Source organism: Heterodontus francisci, chromosome 4 (genome assembly GCF_036365525.1).
Source record: "Heterodontus francisci isolate sHetFra1 chromosome 4, sHetFra1.hap1, whole genome shotgun sequence".
Lineage (NCBI taxonomy): Eukaryota > Metazoa > Chordata > Chondrichthyes > Heterodontiformes > Heterodontidae > Heterodontus > Heterodontus francisci.
In genome coordinates this window covers 21563513-21587158 of record NC_090374.1, presented here as the reverse complement: position 1 = coordinate 21587158, position 23646 = coordinate 21563513, and the positions used below count along the sequence as shown (strand labels likewise).

The 23646-nt window shown below is 44.3% G+C and overlaps 1 protein-coding gene across 2 annotated transcripts in view; it reads left to right on the top strand.

The window, feature by feature from the left end:
* Nucleotides 1–23646, top strand: part of sh3rf1 (SH3 domain containing ring finger 1) — a 202963-nt gene that overhangs the window by 146143 nt on the left and 33174 nt on the right. For both annotated transcript variants that reach the window (XM_068029266.1, XM_068029267.1), the window contains exon 6: nt 16844–16954. In XM_068029266.1, the coding sequence (XP_067885367.1) occupies nt 16844–16954 (111 nt within the window). The remainder of the gene's footprint in view (nt 1–16843; nt 16955–23646) is intronic.

Genomic DNA, 23646 nt, shown 5'->3' with positions numbered 1-23646 from the left:
GATTGAGTTGGTTAGGATTATATTCGCTGGAGTTCAGAAGAATGAGGGGGGATCTCATAGAAACCTATAAAATTCTAACAGGACTTGACAGGGTAGATGCAGGAAGGATGTTCCCGATGGTGGTGGAGTCCAGAACCAGGAGTCATAGTCTAAGGATATGGGGTAAACCTTTCAGGACTGAGATGAAGAGAAATTACTTCACCCAGAGAGTGGTGAGCCTGTGGAATTTGCTACCACAGAAAGCAGTTGAGGCAAAAACATAGTATGTTTTCAAGAAGGAGTTAGATATAGCTCTTTGTTCTTGGGGCGAAAGGGATCAGAGGATATGGGGAGAAAGCGGGAACAGGTTACTGAGTTGGATGATCAGCCATGATCATAATGAATGGCGGAGTAGGCTCGAAGGGCCAAATGGCCTACTCCTATTTTCTATGTTTCCTTTTTCCTCCTGTCTTTAGAAACATCCTGCGATTCAAGTGTGTGCCGGCTGAAATCCCTGATTCCACATTTCTCCTGAAGAAACCTTCCAGATTAATTCTCAATGCCGCCTGAAAAGAACTGTTCCAGAAAAGATCCCAGTAACCCGTCACCTTATACCCGGACGCCAAACCAAAAGGGGCAACTGTCATCCTTCCATATCTTTTTTTCTTTAAGAATTAGCAAGTATTTGGCCAAAGTGTTCTTTTCTGTCTTTTTCTTGTAACAGACTTCTGCAGAGAGAATTTCTGTATTTTTTTTCAGTGTGTGTAAGTTTGCGTGCGGGGGATTTTTAAAGGGAACTTTCATATTTCAGTCTGTTTTAATGCTTTGCTTCGTTACTGGATAAACCTTGTTTTATAATAAACAGATAATTTTGTTGTCAAAGAAACCTGGTTGGTGTCGTTCATTCTTGTTTTAATGCTTTACTTCGTTACTGGATAAACCTTGTTTTATAATAAACAGATAATTTTGTTGTCAAAGAAACCTGGTTGGTGTCGTTCATTCTGGGATAAAGAGTAGAGCTTATGATTGCCCACAATAGTAACTGGGTAAACATTTAAATATATGTTGTGACCTGTGGAGAAGTGGAACTAGAAAAGACAGTGCACTCCTCCCAACTCGATCGTAACATCAGTACTATTGGCAGAATGTGTCAGGGCCTCTTGCCTTTGTTGTATCCAGTGCCTTCAACCGTTTATTGATATCATGTGGAGTGAATCGAATTGGCTGAAGACTGGCATCTGTGATGCTGGGGACCTCAGGAAGAGGCTGTGATGGATCATCCACTCAATACTTCTGGCTGAAGATTGTTGCAGATGCATCAGCCTTGTCCTTTTCACTGATATGCTGGGCTCCCCCATCATTAAGGATGGGGATATTTGTGGAGCCTCCTCCCCTCCTCTTCCTGTTAATTGTTTAATTGTCCACTGCCATTCACGACTGGATGTGGCAGGACTGCAGAACTTAGATCTGATCCGTTGGCTGTGGGATCATTTTGCTCTATCGCATGCTGTTCCCACTGTTTAGCATGCAAGTAGGTCTGTGTTGTAGCTTCACCAGGTTGACACCTTGTTTTTAGGTATGCCTGGTGCTCCTGGCATGCCCTCCTGCACTCTTCATTGAAGCAGGGTTGATCCCCCGGCTTGATTGTCGTGGTAGAGTGAGGAATATGCTGGGCTATGAGATTACAGATTGTGATTGAATCAATTCTCGGAACACAGGAGCAGGCGTAGGCCATTCAGCCCATCAAGCCTACTCCGCCATTCAATATGATCATGGCTGATCATCCACTTCAATGTCTTTAGGGAAGGAAATCTGCTGTCTTTACCTGGTCTGGCCTACGCGGGACTCCAGATCCACAGCAGTTTGGTTGACTCTTAAATGCCCTCTGAGAATCAAGGGCAAATAGGGATGGGCAATATATGCTAGCCTAGTCAGCAACGCCCACATCCCATGAACGAATAAAAAAAACCCACACACTCCCCATATCCCCTTATATCATTGGTGTTTAGAAGTCTGTCAATCTCTGTTTTAAACCTACTCAATCACTGAACTGCCACTGCCCTCTGGGGTAGAGAATTCCAAAGATTCACCACATTCTGCACAAAGAAGTTTCTCCTCATCTCGTTCCTACATGGCTTCTCCCTTATTTTGAAATTATGTCCCCTGGTTCTGGACTCCCCAACCAGGGGAAACATCTTATCTGCATCTACCCTGTCTATCCCTTTAAGTACTTTGTAGGTTTCAATGAGATCACCTCTCATTCTTTGAAACTCTAGAGAATACAGGCCCAGTTTCCCCAATCTCTCTTCATAGGACTGTCCCACCATCCCGGGAACAAGTCTGATGAACCTTCGTTGCACTCCCTCTATGGCAATAATATTCCTTCCTAAGGTAAGGGGACCAAAACTGCACACAGTACTCCAGGTGTTTTATACAATTGAAGCAAGACTTTGCTACTCCAGTACTCAAATCCTCTTGCGATAAAGGCGAACATACCATAGCCGCCTTAATTGCTTGTTGCGCCTGCATGTTAGCTTTCAGTGACTTATTGACGAGGACACCCAGGTCCCTTTGTACATCTACACTTTCTAATCTGTTACCTTAAGAAAGACTCTGCACATCTGTTTTTCTTACCAAAGTGGAATACCTCACATTTTTCCACATTATATTCCATCTGCCATGTTCTTGCCTACTCGCTAAGTCTGTCCAAATCCCCTTGAAGCCACTTTGCATCTTCCTCACAACACACATTTCCACCTAGTTTTGTGTCATCCACGAACTTGGAAATATTACATTTGGTCTCCACATCCAAATCATTGATATGTATTGTGAACATCTGTGGCCCAAGCACTCTACTCATCACAGTCTGCCAACACGAGAAAGACCCATTTATTCCTACTCTCTGTTTTCTACCCATTAACCAGTACTCAATCCATGCCAGTCTATTCCCCCCAGTCCAATGTGCTCTAATTTTGTTTACTAACCTCTTGTGTGGGACCTTCATTAAAAGCAAGTGGTCCTGTGTTGTAGCTTCACCAGGCTGCCACCTCATTTTTAAGTATGCCCAGTGCCGCTCCTGGCACGCCCTTCTGTACTATTCATTGAACCAGGGTTGGTCTCCCAACTTGATGGTAATGGTAGAGTGGGGGATAGGCCGGGCCATGAGGTTACAGATTGTGGTTGAATACAATTCCGCTGCTGCTGATGGCCTCATGGGTGCCCAGTTTTGAGTTGCTAGATCTGTTCAAAATCTATCTCATTTAGCATGGTGGTATTGCCACACAGCACGCTGGTAGGTACCCTCGGTGTGAAGACAGGACTTCGACTCTACAAGGACTGTGCGTTGTTCACTCCTACAAATACTGTCATGGACAGATGCATCTGCGACAAGTAGATTAGTGGGGACGAGGTCAAGTAGATTTTTCCCTCTTGTTGGCTCCCTCGCCACCTGCAAAAGATCCAGTCTAGCAACTTGGCCAGCTCGGTCAGTAGTGGTGCTACTGAGTCACTGTTGGTGATAGATACTGAAGTCCTCCACCCAGAGTACATTCTGTGCCCTTACCACCCTCAGTGCTTCTTCCAATTGGTGTTCAACATGGAAGAGTACTGATTCATCAGCTGAGGGGGGCGGGGGAGGGGGGCGCGGTAGGTTTTCTGGCCCATGTTTGACCTGATGCCATGAGACTTCATGGCCAGAGATAAGGCCAGAAATACAAGACTAAATGCAAGAGATTTTTGTTTGTTCATTCTTGGGATATTGGTATTACTGGCAAGGCCAACATTTGTTCCCCTGCGAAGATAGTGGTGGACTATATCCTTGAACTGCTGCATATCTTTTTTTGCTACAACTGAATGGCTTGCTGCAAGTAAGGATGTCAGGTTTTTTTTCCTAACAGACTCGAGTGAATCATTTGAGTTTTACACTCTGACAGCTTCGTGGTCACTTGTACTGATACCAGTTTTTTATTTCCAAATTTTTTTTCTAAACTGAATTCAAGTTCTCAAACTACCATTTACCACAGAGGGCAGGAGAAATTTCATTACCTAGAGTGAGTTGTAAGGCTATAGAATTCACTTCCAGCGTTGGTGATGAAGCAGAAACTATATCAGCATTCAAGGTTAGATTGGGTAGATGGGTGAAGAAAAGGGGTTGAAAGGACATGGAATCCAGGTGATTTATCGTGATTGGAACTATTTGCTCATATGGAGGTTATATGCCAACACGACTGATTGGGCTGAGTGGCCTATTTCTTTGTTGTAACTATTTTTATGCGTTTCTGTGTTGAGGCTCTCTTTTCACTGTTGACAATATAAATGCAATGAGCTGTATTACCAGAAGAGCAGAGTGCAGTCTTCGAAAGTCAAAGTTAACCAGCACGATCCTTCAGTCAGAACACTTCTTGAGTATTGTTCACCTCTGCTCGCCACGACACAGGGGAGAATTCAAGCCTAGAAGACAGTGTAGAGAAGAGCAATGCAACAGATCCCAGGTGTCAGATGACTGAGTAATGCTGAAATCCCAAAGGAACTGGGGCTTTTCAAACTTGAAAGTAGGTGGCTTTGAAGTGACTTTTATTGAGGTATATTTAAAACTGTAAATCATATAGAAAAGATAAATCTCCAACAGTACAGTACTTCAGACTAGTAGGGCCAGAGGCACAGATTCACATTGCTGAAAGTCAAAATTAGGACTAATGACAGCACACAGACTGGTCCTCTGGGTAGACCAGCGGAGCAAAACATTTGTAAGAAATAGTTGAATGTTGTGATGAGAAAACTGTAGGCTGTCTGGATGGACCATTGAAAAATGGTCTTTCTCTCCCAAGTCTATCTTTTGATCTTTCAAAGTATATTAAAATAATTTGTGGAACCTATTGTTACGATCAGGTGAGGAGGGATCCTTATCCTTGTTTGACCGCAACTGGTTTCTTCCTTTTTTTTTAAACAACAATGGATATGCGACCACTTCAGTGAGTGTTTAACCTCTTACCTTTGTTGTGATCACCAAAAGAGCTGAACTCAAGAGGTGAGGTGAGAGTGACTGCCCTTGACATCAAGGCAGCATTTGACCGAGTATGGCATCAAGGAGCCCTAGCAAAACTGAGGTCAATGGGAATCAGGGGGAAAACCCTCCGTTGGCTGGAGTCATACCTAGCACAAAGGAAGATGGTTGTAGTTGTTGGAGGTCAATCACCTGAGCCCCAGGACATCACTGCAGGAGTTCCTCAGGGTAGTGTCCTAGGCCCAACCATCTTCAGCTGCTTCATCAATGACCTTCCTTCAATCATAAGGTCAGAAGTGGGGATGTTCACTGATGATTGCACAATGTTCAGCACTATTCATGACTCCTCAGATACTGAAGCAGTCGTGTAGAAATGCAGCAAGACCTAGACAATATCCAGGCTTGGGCTGATAAGTGGCAAGTAACATTCGTGCCACACAAGTGCCAGGCAATGACCATCTCTAACAAGAGAGAATCTAACCATCTCCCCTTGACATTCAACGGCATTACCATCGCTGAATCCCCCACTATCAACATCCTAGGGGCTACCATTGACCAGAAACTGAACTGGAGTAGCCATATAAATACCGTGGCTACAAGAGCAGGTCAGAGGCTCGGAATCCTGAGGCGAGTAACTCACCTCCTGACTCTCCAAAGCCTGTCCACCATCTGCCAGGCACAATTCAGGAGTGTGATGGAATACTCTCCACTTGCCTGGATGGGTGCAGCTCCAACAACACTCAAGAAGCTCGACACCATCCAGGACAAAGCAGCCCGCTTGATTGGCACCCCATCTACAAACATTCACTCCCTTCACCACCGACGCACAGTGGCAGCAGTGTGTACCATCTACAAGATACACTGCAGCAATGCACGAAGGCTCCTTAGACAGCACCTTCCAAACCCGCGACCTCTACCAACTAGAAGGACAAGGGCAGCACATACATGGGAACACCACCACCTGCAAGTTCCCCTCCAAGTCACACACCATCCTGACTTGGAACTATATCGCCGTTCCTTCACTGTCGCTTGGTCAAAATCCTGGAACTCCCTTCCTAACAGCACTGTGGGGGTACCTACCCCACATGGACTGCAGCGGTTCAAGAAGGCAGCTCACCACCACCTTCTCGAGGGCAATTAGGGATGGGCAATAAATGCTGGCCTGGCCAGCGACGCCCACATCCCATGAATGAATAAAAAAAAAGAACCTTTCAGACAGGTTTTCTTGAGTTTTAACAAGAGGTTATTGTACTTAACCAAAAACCCAATCTAAACAAAATAATAAACTATGCTACACTTTCAGTCACACACACACAAAACAATCACACACACAAATATAAGAGGTATGATCAGTAAGTTCACAGATGACACGAAAATTGGTGGTGTCGTAAATAGTGAGGAGGAAAGCCTTAGATTACAGGACGATATAGATGGGCTGGTAAGATGGGTGGAGCAGTGGCAAATGGAATTTAATCCTGAGAAGTATGAGGTGATGCATTTTGGGAGGACTAACAAGGCAAGGGAATATACAATGGATGGTAGGACCCTAGGAAGTACAGAGGGTCAGAGGGACCTTCGTGTACTTGTCCATAGATCACTGAAGGCAGCAGCATAGGTAGATAAGGTGGTTAGGAAAGCATAGGGGATACTTGCCTTTATTAGCCGAGGCATAGAATATAAGAACAGGGAGGTTATGATGGAGCTGTATAAAATGCTAGTTAGGCCACAGCTGGAGTACTGTGTACAGTTCTGGGCACCACACTATTGGAAGGATGTGATTGCACTGGAGAGGGTGCAGAGGAGATTCACCAGGATGTTATAAAAACAAGAAATGCTGGAAATACTCAGCAGGTCTGGCAGCATCTGTGCAGAGAGAAGCAGAGTTAACATTTCAGGTCAGAGACCCTTCTTCAGAACTGACAAGTATTAGAAATGTAAAAGGTTTTAAGCAAGTAAAGTGGGGGTGGGGCAAGAGATAACAAAGGTGAAGGTGTTGATAGGACAGGGTCACAGAGAATAACTGACCAGAAGTCACTGAGGAAGGAAATGTGGCTGTGAAAACGAGTTTTGGTAGACACTTTATCAAACACCAGGAGGGAAATAGAAAGCAATGAAGGTGAACAAGGTAAAAGAGACAAATGAAAATCCCGTCGGAGAGAAGATCAGCACTACTTCAAGGTAGGCATTCCTGGAAGAGAAGTGGCAGTGAATGAAACACTAAAATAAAATTCGTCAGTTCTGAAGAAGGGTCTCTGACCTGAAATGTTAACTCTGTTTCTCTCTGCACAGGTGCTGCCAGACCTTCTGAGTATTTCCAGCATTTTTTGTTTTTATTTCAGATTTTCAGCATCTGCAGTATTTTGCTTTTATTTCTCGAGGATGTTGCCTGGGCTGGAGCATTTCAGCTATGAAGAGAGACTGAAAAGGCGAGGGTTGTTTTCCTTAGAGCAGAGAAGCCTGGGGGGGGGGGGACATGATTGAGGTATAGAAAATTGAGGGGCATTGATAGGTTAGATAGGAATAAACTTTTTTCCTTAGCAGAGGGGTCAATAACCAGGGGGCATAGATTTAAGGTAAGGGGCAGGAGGTTTAGAGGGGATTTGGGGGAAAAAAATTTCACCCAGAGGGTGGTTGGAATATGGAACGCACTGTCTGAAGAGGTGGTAGAGGCAGGAACCTTCACAACCTTTAAGAAGTATTTAGATGAGCACTTGAAATGCCATAGCATACAAGGCTACTGGCCAAATGCAGGAAAATGGGATTAGAGTAGTTAGGTGCTCGATGGCCGGCACAGCCACGATGGACTGAAGGGCCTGTTTCTGTGCTGTATAACTCTATGACTCTCTATGACTAACTAGGTTACAGAGTGATGAGGGATAGTTTGAGTTGGATTAGAGGATTGGGGTGGTGGTAGTGTAGTGGGGACATGGGTTCGAATCCCATCATGGCAGATGGTGAAATTTGAATTCAGTTAATAAATTTGGAATTAAAAGCTAGCCTAATGCTGTTCGATTGTTGTAAAAACCTATCTGGTTCACTGATTCCCTTTAGGGAAGGAAATCTGCTGTCCTTACCTGGTCTGGCCTACATATGTCTTTAGACCCACAGCAATGTGGTGACTCTTAAATGCCCTCTGAAATGGCCTAGTAAGCCACTCAGTTGTATAAAACCATTACAGAATGTAAGAAAAGGAATGAAATCTCATGGACCTCCTGGCATTGACCTAGGCAGAGGAAACGACTGCGGCAAACCCAGCCCTGTCGACCCTGCAAAGCCCTCCTTACGAACTTCTGGGGATTTGTGCCAAAATGGGAAAAGTTGTCCCACAGACCAGTCAAGCAACAGCGTGGCATAGTCATACTCATGGAATCATACCTTACAGACAATGTTCCTGACAGCACCATCACTGTCCCTGGGTATGTCCTGTCCCACCAGTAGGACAGACCCAACAGTGGTGGTGGCACAGTGGAATTCTGTCGGAAGGGAGTTGCCATGAGAGTCCTCAACATTGACTCTGGACCCATGAAGTCTCATGGCATCAGGTCAAACCTGGGCAAGGAAACTCCTGCTGATTACCACCTACTGCTCCCCCTCGGCTGATGACTCGGTGCTTCTCCATTTTGAACACCCCTTGGAAGCAAGGGCACAGAATGTTCGCTGGGTGGGGTTTTCAATTGCCATCACAAAGAGTGGCTCGGTAGCACCACGACTGACTGTGCTGGCTGAGTCCTAAAGGACATAGCTGCTAGACTGAGTCTGCAGCAGGTGGTGAGGGAACCAACAAGAGGGAAAATCATACTTGACCTTGTCGTCACCAATCTGTGATGCAGATGCATCTGTCCACGATCATCGTGGGGAATGAGGAAATGGCAGAGGCAATGAACAAATATTTTGTGTCTGTCCACAGTAGAGCTATAGATCAATTAGGGCACAGTAGGAGGCCATTCAGCCCGTCATGTCCCTGCTGGCTGAAAAAACTAGCCGCCCAATCTAATCCCACCTTCCAGCACCTGGTCCATAGCCTTGCAGGTTACAGCACTTCAGCAACATGTAAAGATACCTTTTAAAAGAACTGAGGGCTTCTGCCGCCACCAGCATTCCTGGCAGCAAATTTCAGACGCCCACCACCCTCTGGGTGAAAAAGTTTTTCCTCATGTCCCCTCTAATCCTTCTACCATTCACCTTAAATCTGTGTCACCTGATAACTGCTAGGTCACTCATAATTTTGTACACCTCAATTAAGTCTCCCCTCAGCCTCCTCAGTTCCAGGGAAAACAACCCTAGCCGATCCAATCTTTCCTCATAGCTGCAAACTTTAAACCCTGGCAACATACTTGTAAATCTCCTCTGTGCTCTCTCCAGAGCAATTATGTCCTTTCTCTAATGTGGTGACCAGAACTGTACCCAATACTCCAGCTGTGGCCTAACCAGCATTTTATACAGTTCAAGCATCACATCCCTGCTTTTATATTCTATACTTCGGCCAATAAAAGAAAGCAGTCAATGTTCACTCTACCTACCTGTACAGCCACCTTCAGGGACCTGTGGCCATGCACTGCAAGGTCTCTCACTTCTACCCCTCTCAATATCCTCAATATTAGTAGAAGACACAAGTTCCATACCAGAAATAGGCTGTGACCTCGGGGCTAAAAAGAGCGAGGAAATTAAGGATATTGAAATCAGCCAAGAAAAAGTATTGGAGAAACTTGAGGGACTAAAATCTGACAAGTCCCCAGGACCTGATGCCTACATCCTAGGGTTCTAAAAGAGATAGCTACAGAGATAGTGGATGCGCTGGCTATGATTTTCCAGAATTCCTTAGATTCAGGAATAGCCCCATCCGATTGGAAGTTGGCAAATGTAGCGCCACTTTTCAAGGAAGGAGGTAGAGAGGAAACAGGGAACTATAGGCCAGTTAGCCTAACATCAGTCATTGGGAAGATGCTGGAAGCTGTTATTAAAGAGGTCTTAACATTGCACTTGGAAAAGCATCGTTTGATTAGAACAAGTCAGCATGATTTTACTAAAGGGAGTTCTGTTTGACAAATTTATTAGAGTTTTTTGAGGATGTAACTAGTAGAGTAGATAAAGGGGAACCAGTAGATGTAGTATTCCTAGATTTTCAAAAGGCATTTGATAAGGTGCCACATAAAAGATTAATAGGCAAGATAAGGGCTCATGGTGTTGGGGGTAATATATTAGCGTGGATAGATGTTGGAAGTCACTCATCTCAGTCCTAGGGCATCACTGCGGGATTCCTCAGGGTAGTGTCCCAGGCCCAACCATCTTCAGCTGCTTCAACAATGACCTTGCCTCCATCATAAGGTTAGATTTGGAGATGTTCGCTGATGATTGCACAATGTTCGGCACCATTCGCAACTCCTCAGGTACTGAAGCAACCCATGTCTAGATGCAGCAAGACCTGGACAACCTCCAGGCTTGGCCTGATAAGTGGCAAGTAACATTCGCACTACACAAGTGCCAGACAACAACCATCTCAAATAAAAGAGAATCTAACCATCTCCCCTTGACATTCAGTGGCATTACTATCGCTGAATCCCCCACTCTCAACATCCTGGGGGTTATCATTGACCAGAAACTGAATTGGACCAGCCACATAAATACTGTGGCTACAAGAGCAGGTCAGAGGCTGGGAATTCAGCGGAAAGTAACTCACCTCCTGACTCCCAAATGCCTGTCCACCATCTCCAAGGCACAAGTCAAGAGTGTGCTGGAATACTCTCCACTTGCCTGGTTTTGTGCAGCTCCAACAACACTCAAGAAGTTCGACATCATCCAGGACAATGCAGCCCTCCTGAGTTACCTTGGCATCCCACCATCAGCTTCAACATTCACTCGCTTCACCACCGATACACAGTGGTAAAATGCACTGCGGCAACACACCAAGGTTCCTTCGACAAGACCTTCCAAACCTGCAACCCCTACCACCTGGAAGGACAAGGCCAGCAACTACATGGGAACACCACCACCTGCAAGTTCCCCTCCAAGCCACACACCATCCTGACTTGGAACTATATCACTGTTCTTTCACTGTTGCTCGGTCAAAACCCTGGAAATCTCTTCCCAACAGTACTGTGGGCTTCCCTACACCCCAAGGACTGCAGCCTTTTAAGAAGGCAGCTCAGCAGCACCTTCTCGAGGGTTATTAGGGATGGGTAATAAGTGCTAGCCTTGCCAGTGATGCCCACATCCCATGATCGAATAAAAAAAATTGGAGTCCAGAACGAAAAAAGAAGTATACCGTCTGTGATGTCTGTTAATTCAGCTTTGTTCCGGTTGAATCTGGAGTTCTGATATTTTTGATTGGTAGATGTTCTTGGAGACAGTCAAGCAGGTGGTCTTCTTCCCAGGGGTCTTTATCTGTGATCTTTTCCAGCCAGCAGACAAGCTTCAAACCAACTCCGCCCCCCCCCCCCCCCCCCCCCCAAGGTCAGCTGGAGTGTGCAAAAGAGAGAGACACACCCTCCTGTGGGTTCTCCTTGCTTCAAAGTCTCAGCAGCTTGTGTCCTTGTAGCCAAAACCGCTAGTTGTTCACAGATGGGGAGGCAGTCACGTGATTGTCCAGTGTCCTGATTTGCAATTTGATTACGTTCAAGTCTTGGAATTCTCAATCTCTCTCGGGTCTCATTGTGTTAACGTTTTCTCCCTGGGCATATGTCTCCATCGTAATGTTCCAAGATGGTTTTGAATGTTTTGCCATTAGAGGTGGAGCTGATTCCAAATTCGTGAGGCCTTGTCATGGATGGGGCCTCGTTAGACAAGCGTCTCCAATTCGATGTCCTGGAATGTGAGGTATTTCAGTGCAACTTGTGGTGGCCATCTTGGCTGCCAGCATTTTGAAAGTTCAATTTCAGATCCCAGCTTTCCTTTTTAAAAGTTTAATGTAGGTTTCCAACCGATGAATTAAAATCCTCATTTGGCATAGCATGTTTTCTTGACACTATTATAACTCTTTTAGGGCATTAATAAGTAAACTACAAAGGATTTTGGACAAAGGGAGCTGCAGATGCAGAAGAGCTCGTAATCAGAGATTCCTTCGGGGCAGACATTAGTTAGATATGCATAGAATAAAAGGTACCTCACTCAAATTAGAATGAAACGTGTTATTGCAAAGAGCAATTCTCATGTTTGTGGCAACTAAAGCAGGAACCCTTATAATGTGATGAGTGTGGTTTTGTTTGAGTCATTTTTTCCTACTGGTTTATGTATTCCACCAGTGATACAGTTGCCAGTGATTTTAGATAAATGTTTACTGAATGTTGAACAGCACATTTGGATGTTCGAATGGCCACCGTACCTTAATCTCTTAGGTGAAGATATATTTGGCGAGCACACAGAGCCAACCCAGATGTTCTTTTGCTGCACCTTTGGTGGCTGTGTATTCAGCTACCTGAGACCTGGAGTTCCCTCCCCCCGCCTTCCTGCCACTCTCCTTTAAGACTCCCCTTAAAACCTGCCTCTTTGATTAAGCTTCTAGTCACCTGCCCTAATCACTCCTTATGTGGCTCGGAGTCAAATTTTGTTTGTGCTCCTGTGAAGTGCCTTGGGATGTTTGATTATGTTAAAGGCACTATATAAATGCAAGTTTTGTTGTTGGTTCATCGCCTTAATCATCAGTCAATGCGGAAATACTGCTTGATCCAAGATTCAGTCATTATGATGTGAAAGTCACTTTTAGATGGAGTACTTGCCATGATCATTTTCAGCCATTTTAAATAGAATCACATAGAATGTACATCACAAAAACATGCCATTATGCCAACTGGTCCATGCCAGTATTCATGCACTTCAGGAGCATCCCCCCCCCCCCCACCCCTCTTCCTATTAACATATCCTTTTATTCATTTCTCCCTCATGTTTATCTAGCTTCCACTTAAATCCATCTGTGCTCGTTGCCTCAACTATTCCTTGTCAGGTGGGTTACGCATTCCAACCAGTCTCCTGAATTTCTCCTGGATTCCCTATTGGATGTAATAGTGACTATCTTACATTTATGGCCCTTAGCTTTGGTCTTCCCTACAAGTTTTAATAATGAACCTAGTAACCATGCAAGTCAAAATTAATTTTAAATTACCATTAATGCAGTTCTTAACTGAGGCCATTTTATTATTGACATTTGTCACTGCATTCAGTATAAGCATAGCATTACCATTATACTTATATAACATGTACTTGAACATGTAGAGGTTATCCAGCTAATTATTATGCCATATATAAGTAAGTTAAAAGTTCTCTGAAATTTACTGTTTCAACACTAGGTTTAATGAAAAGTCACTGATTTTATCAAAAAATTAATTGTCAAATTTCAACATGCACTTGTAGATTTGTTGGTTTGACTCACTTCACCATCAGATCCCCCCAATTTTTAAAGCTTTCAGAACTGTGGTTTTTGAGCGCCTGAATGTGGGAAAGCTCGTGGCAATTCCTTCCTCTCCAAATGTTGATTTTGGTTACAAAGACCAAGAAAAGTCTGAAATGTAGCTTTCCTGTCATTTTTCACAAACTAGCTGCATTTGGATATTGCAACACTACATCCTCACAAAAAATGGAATAACTTGGGCATTGAAGAAAGGGAGCATTGTCCCTCAAACGAGTGTCCTATTAGATTTGAAATGATGCTGTGTGCTTTTCAGTTTATTCTGCCAGTGATCAGAATATCAGTCCTAACTTTTCTGGTGGTAGAAAAATATAGGTTCAAAAATGAGAAATGTTTGGATTAGCTAAGGTGGCTCAGTTCTCAAAGTTTCTAACTTCCTTGTAAGTGATATAACCACAAGTAATTACAGGTCCATTCATTCAGTGTGTATATGACACCCAGCAAACTCTAGGATTGCAATTTCAACTGAAAGGTCAGAAGCTTGAGTTTTGGCAAAGATTAGTGTTGAGATCATCTACACTACTGTAGATGATCTACTGATTCCAATTTGAAATACTGCACACTTAATTGCAAAGCACTAATCCTGACCAGTACAGCACATTGCACCTTAACCAGAGCGAGTATATTGATGGTTTCTGAAGTCCATTATACAGTATCCTGTCTAACCAGCTGATGGAAGACATTACTGGGTGACCCATGAGGATGTGGCGGTATAAGGAGTCCTTTTGGGCCTCCTTATCTCGAGAGACAATGGATACGCGCCTGGAGGTGGTCAGTGGTTTGTGAAGCAGCGCCTGGAGTGGCTATAAAGGCCAATTCTGGAGTGACAGGCTCTTCCACAGGTGCTGCAGAGAAATTTGTTTGTTGGGGCTGTTGCACAGTAGGCTCTCCCCTTGCGCCTCTGTCTTTTTTCCTGCCAACTACTAAGTCTCTTCGACTCGCCACAATTTAGCCCTGTCTTTATGGCTGCCCGCCAGCTCTGGCGAATGCTGGCAACTGACTCCCACGACTTGTGATCAATGTCACACGATTTCATGTCGCGTTTGCAGACGTCTTTATAACGGAGACATGGACGGCCGGTGGGTCTGATACCAGTGGCGAGCTCGCTGTACAATGTGTCTTTGGGGATCCTGCCATCTTCCATGCGGCTCACATGGCCAAGCCATCTCAAGCGCCGCTGACTCAGTAGTGTGTATAAGCTGGGGGTGTTGGCCGCTTCAAGGACTTCTGTGTTGGAGATATAGTCCTGCCACCTGATGCCAAGTATTCTCCGAAGGCAGCGAAGATGGAATGAATTGAGACGTCGCTCTTGGCTGGCATACGTTGTCCAGGCCTCGCTGCCGTAGAGCAAGGTACTGAGGACACAGGCCTGATACACTCGGACTTTTGTGTTCCGTGTCAGTGCGCCATTTTCCCACACTCTCTTGGCCAGTCTGGACATAGCAGTGGAAGCCTTACCCATGCGCTTGTTGATTTCTGCATCTAGAGACAGGTTACTGGTGATAGTTGAGCCTAGGTAGGTGAACTCTTGAACCACTTCCAGAGCGTGGTCGCCAATATTGATGGATGGAGCATTTCTGACATCCTGCCCCATGATGTTCGTTTTCTTGAGGCTGATGGTTAGGCCAGATTCATTGCAGGCAGACGCAAACCTGTCGATGAGACTCTGCAGGCATTCTTCAGTGTGAGATGTTAAAGCAGCATCGTCAGCAAAGAGGAGTTCTCTGATGAGGACTTTCCGTACTTTGGACTTCGCTCTTAGACGGGCAAGGTTGAACAACCTGCCCCCTGATCTTGTGTGGAGGAAAATTCCTTCTTCAGAGGATTTGAACGCATGTGAAAGCAGCAGGGAGAAGAAAATCCCAAAAAGTGTGGGTGCGAGAACACAGCCCTGTTTCACACCACTCAGGATAGGAAAGGGCTCTGATGAGGAGCCACCATGTTGAATTGTGCCTTTTATATTGTCATGGAATGAGGTGATGATACTTAGTAGCTTTGGTGGACATCCGATCTTTTCTAGTAGTCTGAAGAGACCACGTCTGCTGACGAGGTCAAAGGCTTTGGTGAGATCAATGAAAGCAATGTAGAGGGGCATCTGTTGTTCACGGCATTTCTCCTGTATCTGACGAAGGGAGAACAGCATGTCAATAGTCGATCTCTCTGCACGAAAGCCACACTGTGCCTCAGGGTAGACGCGCTCGGCCAGCTTCTGGAGCCTGTTCAGAGCGACTCGAGCAAAGACTTTCCCCACTATGCTGAGCAGGGAGATTCCACGGTAGTTGTTGCAGTCACCGCGGTCACCTTTGTATAAGGAGTATAATTCTTAAAAATGCATTGTGTAGTAATGAATCAAAGTATTGTCTTGCATTTTATTCTGAAAATGTCTATTCACTCATTGTTGGTAAGCTCGAATTGCTTTGCATTCCAGTGAATTGATATACTCTTATCTCCAAATGCTTTTGTGGCTTCTCAAGAATATTATCCAATCTGTGTGTACGCTTCACTTCTTTGACAGCAAATTACTGCTTGCCCATCACACTCTTTGCCCACATCAGTGTGCTCTTACAAAAACCCTTCCTCAAACTATCTGCACCTGGTTATGGTCCTCCTTTAATTTTATTAAACGTGGCTTTGCTCTCCTTCGACAGCTTTTTTTTAAAGATAATGTTGAATCAACAAAGAACAGTACAGCACAGGAACAGGCCATTCGGCCCTCCAAGCCTGCACCGATCTTGATGCCTACCTAAACGAAAACCTTCTGCACTTCCGGGGACCGTATCCCTCTATTCCCATCCTATTCATGTATTTGTCAAGATGCCTCTTAAACGTCTCTATGGTACCTGCTTCCACCACCTCCCCCGGCAGCAAGTTCAAGGCACTCACCACCCTCTGTGTAAAGAACTTGCCTCGCACATCCCCTCTAAACTTTGCCCCTCTCACCTTAAACCTATGTCCCCTAGTAACTGACTGTTCCACCCTGGGAAAAAGCTTCTGACTATCCACTCTGTCCATGCCGCTCATAACTTTGTAAACCTCTATCATGTCACCCCTCCACCTCCGTCGTTCCAGTGAAAACAATCCGAGTTTTTCCAACCTCTCCTCATAGCTAATGCCTTCCAGACCAGGCAACATCCTGGTAAACCTCTTCTGTACCCTCTCCAAAGCCTCCACGTCCTTCTGGTTGTGTGGTGACCAGAATTGCACGCAATATTCTGAGTGTCATCTTAACCTTTGTTAAGCATTCAGACAACTCCATGGAAATTAAATTCTGCGTGGGATTTCTTATGTTTCAGAAGGGTTAACATGTTCCCGAATGTAGTTGATCCACACTGATCTGTTACTTGAACACTGCTGTGTACATTTTGCTGAGGTAATTCATGTTGAGGTGTGATTTGCTGATGATGCAGTGTAGCACTTTTGGCTGTGTGACCTAACACACTCAATTTCTCTCTCTCCATTAACAGGTCCACATTAGCACTACTGGTTTAATAGTGACCCCACCTCCCAGCAGTCCGGTGAATACAGTAGCTCCATGCGTCTTCCAAGTAGAGGGCACCTACTCAGTTGCGCCTGGAGTAAGTATTGTCTGTGATGAATCAATCTGTAGTGTGAGAACATGTAGCTGTTTCCCGAGCAGCAACTTCTAATTATAATCCTCGCGGAAGCAGCCTTTATGGGTCAATAGGTAAATTGGAATTTGTAATCTATAAATGTAAAGTTTTCAACCATGATTGACTTGAATAAGCTATGAAAGCTTATTACTGTAAGAACAATGCACTAACTTAGCAATATCATCGTACATTACATTCCTTTATCCATTTATTTCAATAGCATTGCAAACACTTCATTAAAATAACCTATTGGCATTGCTTTATGTAGCACATGGCATGTACTTCACATTTATACTCTCCTTAATTACTATCCTTCATGTTCTTCCATGTAATTTATTTGATCTATTCCATACAGTACTGCGTACAGTTTTGGTCTTTTTTCATGAGGGATATACTTGCATTGGAGGCAATTCAGAGAATGTTCACTCAGTTTATTCCTGGGATGAAGAGGTTGTCTTGTGAGGAAGGTTTGAGCAGGTTGTGCCTTTACTCATGGTAGTTGAGAAGAATGAGAAATGATCTGATTGAAACATACAAGATACAGTGTAGTTGCTGAGAGGATGTTTCCCCTCATGGGGATATCTAGATCTAGGGAGCATAGTTTCAGAATAAGGGGTCGCCCATTTAAGATGGAGATGAGGAGGAATTTCTTCTCTCAGAATTGTGAATCTTTAGAATTCTCTACACCAGAGAGCAATGAATATATTCAAGGCCCAAAAGAATTTTGAACTATAGGAGAGTCCAGGGTTATGGGGAACTGGCAGAAAATGGAGTTGAGGCCAAAATCAAATCAGTCGTAATCTTATTGAATGGCAGAGCAAGCTCGAGGGGGTGTATGCCCTAATCCTCCTATTTCTCATCTTCTTGTAATCCTAGAAGTGATATTTGTTACGACCAGGTGAGAAGGGGTCTAGGGGTTCCCTCTCAACCTTTGCATGGTTTAACCGTAACAGGGTTTAATTTTTAAAACACTGGATTTTTTAGCTCCCCCTCAGTGAATCCTTATTCACTGCTCCAATTGTAAGGCAAAGAAATCAGACAGATTTCCTTAGATTTAAACAAGAAAGGTGGAAGTTTATTACTCTTAAACTCTAATCCGGTTAATGACTACAAATATACGACGCGACCACGCTAACATGCATATGCGATAAGCACACACACGGATAGAGACAGAAGAAGTGGAAGGAATAAAGAGGAAAAGTTTGAGGCAATACCTGGTAGTTACAGTCCTTTAAGTTTGATGTGGAGTCTTTGGTTGCTGGTAAGTATTGCATTTCGTTGGGCCCAGTTCACGCTTCAACTTATTCTGATGTAGGACTCTTTTCTCTCTTGATGTTCGCGTGTCTTCCTTGGGTCCGGTGGCTTGGGCAAAAGCGAGAGAGAGAGAGCGGCTTCCTTGTTCCAGCTTCAGCTGTGAACTGCCTTCTGTTCCTCTCTGTGTGGCACAATTCAAAAAAAACCCCAGGTTAGTCATGTGACTAGCTCCTTATTTGGAACAGTCTCTCCTGCGAGGTTTGTGGATTGTATTACCCTAGCAGTCTCTGGAATGCTCTTTCTTACACCTTCAGTGTCTGGTGATCAAAATCCATTTGGGTTAATTGAAGCAGGGAATAGTCCTTTGTCTCCACAAGCAGCATCTCTTAGTATGCAAATGTCTTTCCAGCCCAGTGTCTGGTGATCTTCAAACAAACCACATCTTCACTCCAGAAACAGTTTAAAATCAGTGTTCATATGACAGAATTAATATGCCTCATTCTTAGCAGGTGGGGGTCTGCATGACATAGTACAGAAGGATGCCATTCTCCCCACCAGCCCTACCTCTTCTAATCCCATTTCCCTTCCGTTTCCCCTATCCTTTTATATTCTGAAACACTTATGCAGTTTTCTTTTGGGTGATGTTGCAGTCTCTGCCTCAGTAGCCACTTGTGATAAGTCTTCCATGTTCTGAAAACTCTGTTGTGTGGGGTGGGGGAAGGAAAAGGCCTTCTGACCAGCCAATTGTTGCCTGTCTTATCAATTTCCCCATTTTGAAAGTGTAAATTTGACACACTCCAGACTTCTGAGATACCTGCCAGCTCAATTAATTACCAAAAATTCAAGATCAATATCCCACTACTCCATCCCAGTGCATTACCGATGGAGGGCTGCACTGCCAGAGATGCCGGTTTTTGACGAGATGTTAAGTCAAGACTCGTCTGCCACCTCAGGTGGATGCAGAAGATCCCATGCACTATTTTAAAGAGCAGCAAGGTGGGCTATCCCTGATGACCTGGATAATATTTATCCCTCAACCAACATCACTTAAAATAAAAACTACCTGGTCATTATCACATTGCAGTTTGTGGAAGCTTGCTGTGTACTAAAGCGGTGACAAAATTCAAAGTACTTAATTTGGCTGTAAAATGCTTTGAGATGTCCTGAGGTTATGAAAGGCATGACATAAATTCAAGTCTATCTTGCTTCACTCTCTCTCAATCTCAGTAATTTGGTATTATCTGGTACTGGACATGAAAATTTAATGTTCCCAACGCATTGTGTCATTAATGCCTGTATCTATTGTTTCCCATTCTACTTTCTTATTCATATGACTCTGTAGACTTTCCTCAATCTTTGCAACTGCCGTTTCCTTCTCTACGTTGAGAATCTCATTATGTTCTTTTCTTTTAACCCTACCTTAATTGTTTCTAATTGGTTTATCAGAGCCTTTTTTATTTCTGCTTATGTTGTGAGCAAGTTTCTTTTATTTGCCCTCGCAGCTCTCCTTGCCTGTCTTTTTGTTTCTGTCTGTGGTGGTATTTCGCACAACTCACTAGTTTCAGCTTCGGCACATACACTTTTGGCCTTTTTGAGCTGCATCTGATTGTAATTCTAATCGTGAAACAACAAAAACCTGAAAATGCTGGAAATGCTCAGCAGGTCAGGCAATATCTCTAAAGAGAAGAGACAAGTTATCAATTCAGGTGTAGGCTCTTCAACTGGAAAATATAACCAATAAACAGCATTTAAAACATGGAAGAAGAGGGAAACATGCACGCAAAACAGAAATTGCTTCATGGAAAGTAGGAGATGATAAAATGGCTAACATGATATTATTTGAGCTGATGGGAAGAAGGATATTGAGAAAATTGAAGACACTTAAGTGATGCAGAGAATGTGTGAATAGCAGAGGTGATTGGTTAGGGAAGCTGGATAAACTGGTTAAGTGAAACAGTATATAGCAGCCAGGAAGAAGAAAAAAGATCGGCACCAAGAGTACAGATAGTCCTGTTCCAACAAAGGGTCCACAGCCCAAGAGCTGACTCATTGGGCTGAATTTTACGGACCCCCTGACGTCAGGGGTTGTGGTGCAGGGGGCTGGAAAATGCCTCCTGGAGAGGCCGCCACGAGGCCTTCCCAGCATCGGGGTACGTGGCGGCCCCCCCTGCCACTCGGCGATGGGGGCCCCATTTTAGTATTTAAATTAATTACTCTTCAGCTCCTGCCGTCTGTCCCAATGCGATCTTCGTGCCGCTGGCTGACACTCCCGCGTCTTCGGATCCCCGTCCGGGGAACCGACGCGGAACACTGAGGGCGGGGGGGGGATGGGGGGGAGGTAAGTTTCTCAGTGCAGGAGTGGCGGCAGCGGGATCAAAGTCATATCATTGGTTTTGGGGATGGTGGGACGTGTTATAGTGTAAAGGTTATGCACTTTGTGGAGGAGGAAGGTCAGGTGGACAAGTGAAGTGAAGTGTTTTGTGGAGGAGAGGGCAAGTAATTAATTCTATGCTTATTGGGAAGGTGGGAGAGGGGCAAGATAAATTTATTTAAGTTTTTAAATCAATGTGTCTTTAAATATTTAAATAAGCCGGCAGGGCTCAAAGCCCTTTAAAAATGGCGTCAGCGCCTGTGCAAAGGCAGCTGATGCCATTGCCGAGGATGGACGGCTGGGCGGTCTGCCCTGGTTATTTAAATGAGCCACCAGGCTTAATAGCGCAATGGCTCCGCGACAAGCAGCCCGCACAGGCAGGCCGCCATTGTTTTCGCTCGCCGCCAATTTTGGCGGCAGGAGTATAAATTTCAGCTCATTGTCTCTTCCCTCCTCCTTCCCCAAATTACTGTCACACCATCCCACGTAGCCAGAATCCCTTGTTTAAAAGAAAGTGGGAGCTAAATTTAAGATTGCAAGTTATTAGGTTAATATTAAGACCAGCAGGTTTCAACTGTTGAATGATAAGTTCAGATGCTGTTCCTTGAGTATCAGTGGAACAGGTCAAAGGCAGAGGTTGAATTGGGAGTAGAAATTGGAATTGAAATGGCAACTGACAGGGATTTTGGCCGCAATTGCTGTCAGTGGAGATATTTGCAATCTCCAGTTGGTCTCCCCCACTCTCGAGCAGATCACATAATGAATGGTGGAAATAATACACATGGTTTGAGAAATTGCTGCCACACATGAATGGTGTGTTTGAAATCCTGGACAGTGTTTTGGAAGGAAGTGAATGGGCAGATTTGGCATATCCTGCAGCAAGAAAAGGAGAGCAGGTGCCAGATAGGGAATGGTTCCTTTGGAAAGCAGGAGGGGTTGGCAAGATACTTTTGGTGATATGATCACATTGATGTGGGTCAACTTCTCCTTCAACTCTGCTCATTTGTTCCAGATAAAAGATACCGCTGTCTGACTCCGCAAGAATCCTTGCTATGTCAGTCTTATGTCGAACAGTCTTTGTTCCAGTTCTACCCGGGGCTGCCCACTTCCTGTCCTTTCTATTGCATCAATGGCTGTGTTTGGAGCTGCATCCTGCATTCACCCTGACCTAGGCAATTTTATTAACTATGCTTCAAATTTCCCCTCCCTTATCTTTACATGGTCCATTTCTGACCCTTCCCTTTCCTACTTAGACTTTTCTTTGTCTCCAGGAATGGGCTTTCCACTGACAACTATTACAAGCTCACTGATCCCAAAAAATACGTAGATTATACTTTCCAGTTTGCTTCCTGCAAGGACTCCATTCCAGTCTTTTCACTCCCACTTTTAGCTTTCTTAATATTCCTTTTTGCTTTGCTTTTATACACTTTCTATAATTCTGTCTTGTACTCCTCTGCACCCTTTGCCCTTGTATTTTCTTCTGATTCTTTCCTTCACTGCTCTTGCCTTCTACCCTCTCCGCTTTACGGAATGGCAGTCTTGTTGCAAATGAGGCCCTAACTAGCTTGTTTTTGCACCTCTTAAAGTGATATTTTTGAGTTTTCTCCTAAGTTTAGATTACTGTCGACTTAAAGATTCCGATATTCATAAACTGCCTTTGGAGTTGTTCGAATGGAAAGTCATGTGAACCAGCTGCAACCTGCCAGCGTTCACTGATGTAGTAGGATAAATATTTAACAAGATTACATCTCTCTGTGCTCACACTTAATGCTCCAGCTTTCTAATGATAAGCTGCGGTCAGCTGATGGACAAGGCTCCAGGTGTTTTTAACAAGCACGGTATGATTAAAGGGTTACCTAATTAGACATCAAGTATTCTGAGCTCTGTTAGGTTTAAACATATATCATTATGAAAAGATTTTTAAACAAGATACTAAAATTGAAGCCTTCTCACTCATTGCCTGTCATACTGTATGCGGTAAATAGGATTGAAGTATTGCAGCAACTTAAGTAGAAGATATGAGTGTTTGAAGTGACAGAATTTATTGTTCTTGGGAATTGTTGGGAAGCCCGATTTAATTTGAATTGCTTTCACAAATGCAATTTAAGTGCCAGTGTATTAATTTGTCTCAGTCACTATGCTCTCCAACTTTGTGTCGAATGTAATGTAGAAATTAGTTTGATGCCAAGCTTTGGATTTGTACACTGCATTTATATTGGATATGAATGGAAAGATAGCAGAAATTCTCAGTATTCACAGCCACAAAGAGAAAAGACAGAAGCATCTGTTATTTGTGTCTCATTTGAATGGCCTCTTATCTTTTTTCTCCCCTGAGCTCCGTCATTTTGTGCAGTCAGTTATTAGGAAGTCTTCTTCTTTTTCTTCTTCTTCTTTGGCCTCCTTGTCTCGGGAGACAATGGGTAAGTGCCTGGAGGTGGTCAGTGGTTTGTGGAGCAGCGCTTGGAGTGGCTATAAAGGCTAATACTAGAGTGACAGACTCTTCCACAGGTGCTGCAGATAAAATTGGTTGTCAGGGCTGTTACACAATTGGCTCTCCCCTTGCGCTTCTGTCTTTTTTCCTGCCAACTGCTAAGTCTCTTCAACTCGCCACACTTTAGCCCCACCTTTATGGCTGCCCGCCAGCTCTGGCGATCGCTGGCAACTGACTCCCACGACTTGTGATCAATGTTACAGGACTTCATGTGGCGTTTGCAGAGGTCTTTAAAGCGGAGACATGGACGGCCGGTGGGTCTGATAGCAGTGGCGAGCTCGCTGTACAATGTGTCCTTGGGGATCCTGCCAACTTCCATGCGGCTCACATGGCCAAGGAAGTACAATAAGGAATAATGCGTCTATGACAATGGGGTCCTTGGTAGCAATGCTACTCGGAAATCATTTTTAAAATTCTCTTCCTTTTGGACCTTTACCTAATTCCCTTAAAGTGCATGTGCAGGTGATTGGCAAAAGAACCAGAGACGTCATGAGGAAACATTTTTTAACACAATGATTTGTTGTGATCTGGAATGCGCTG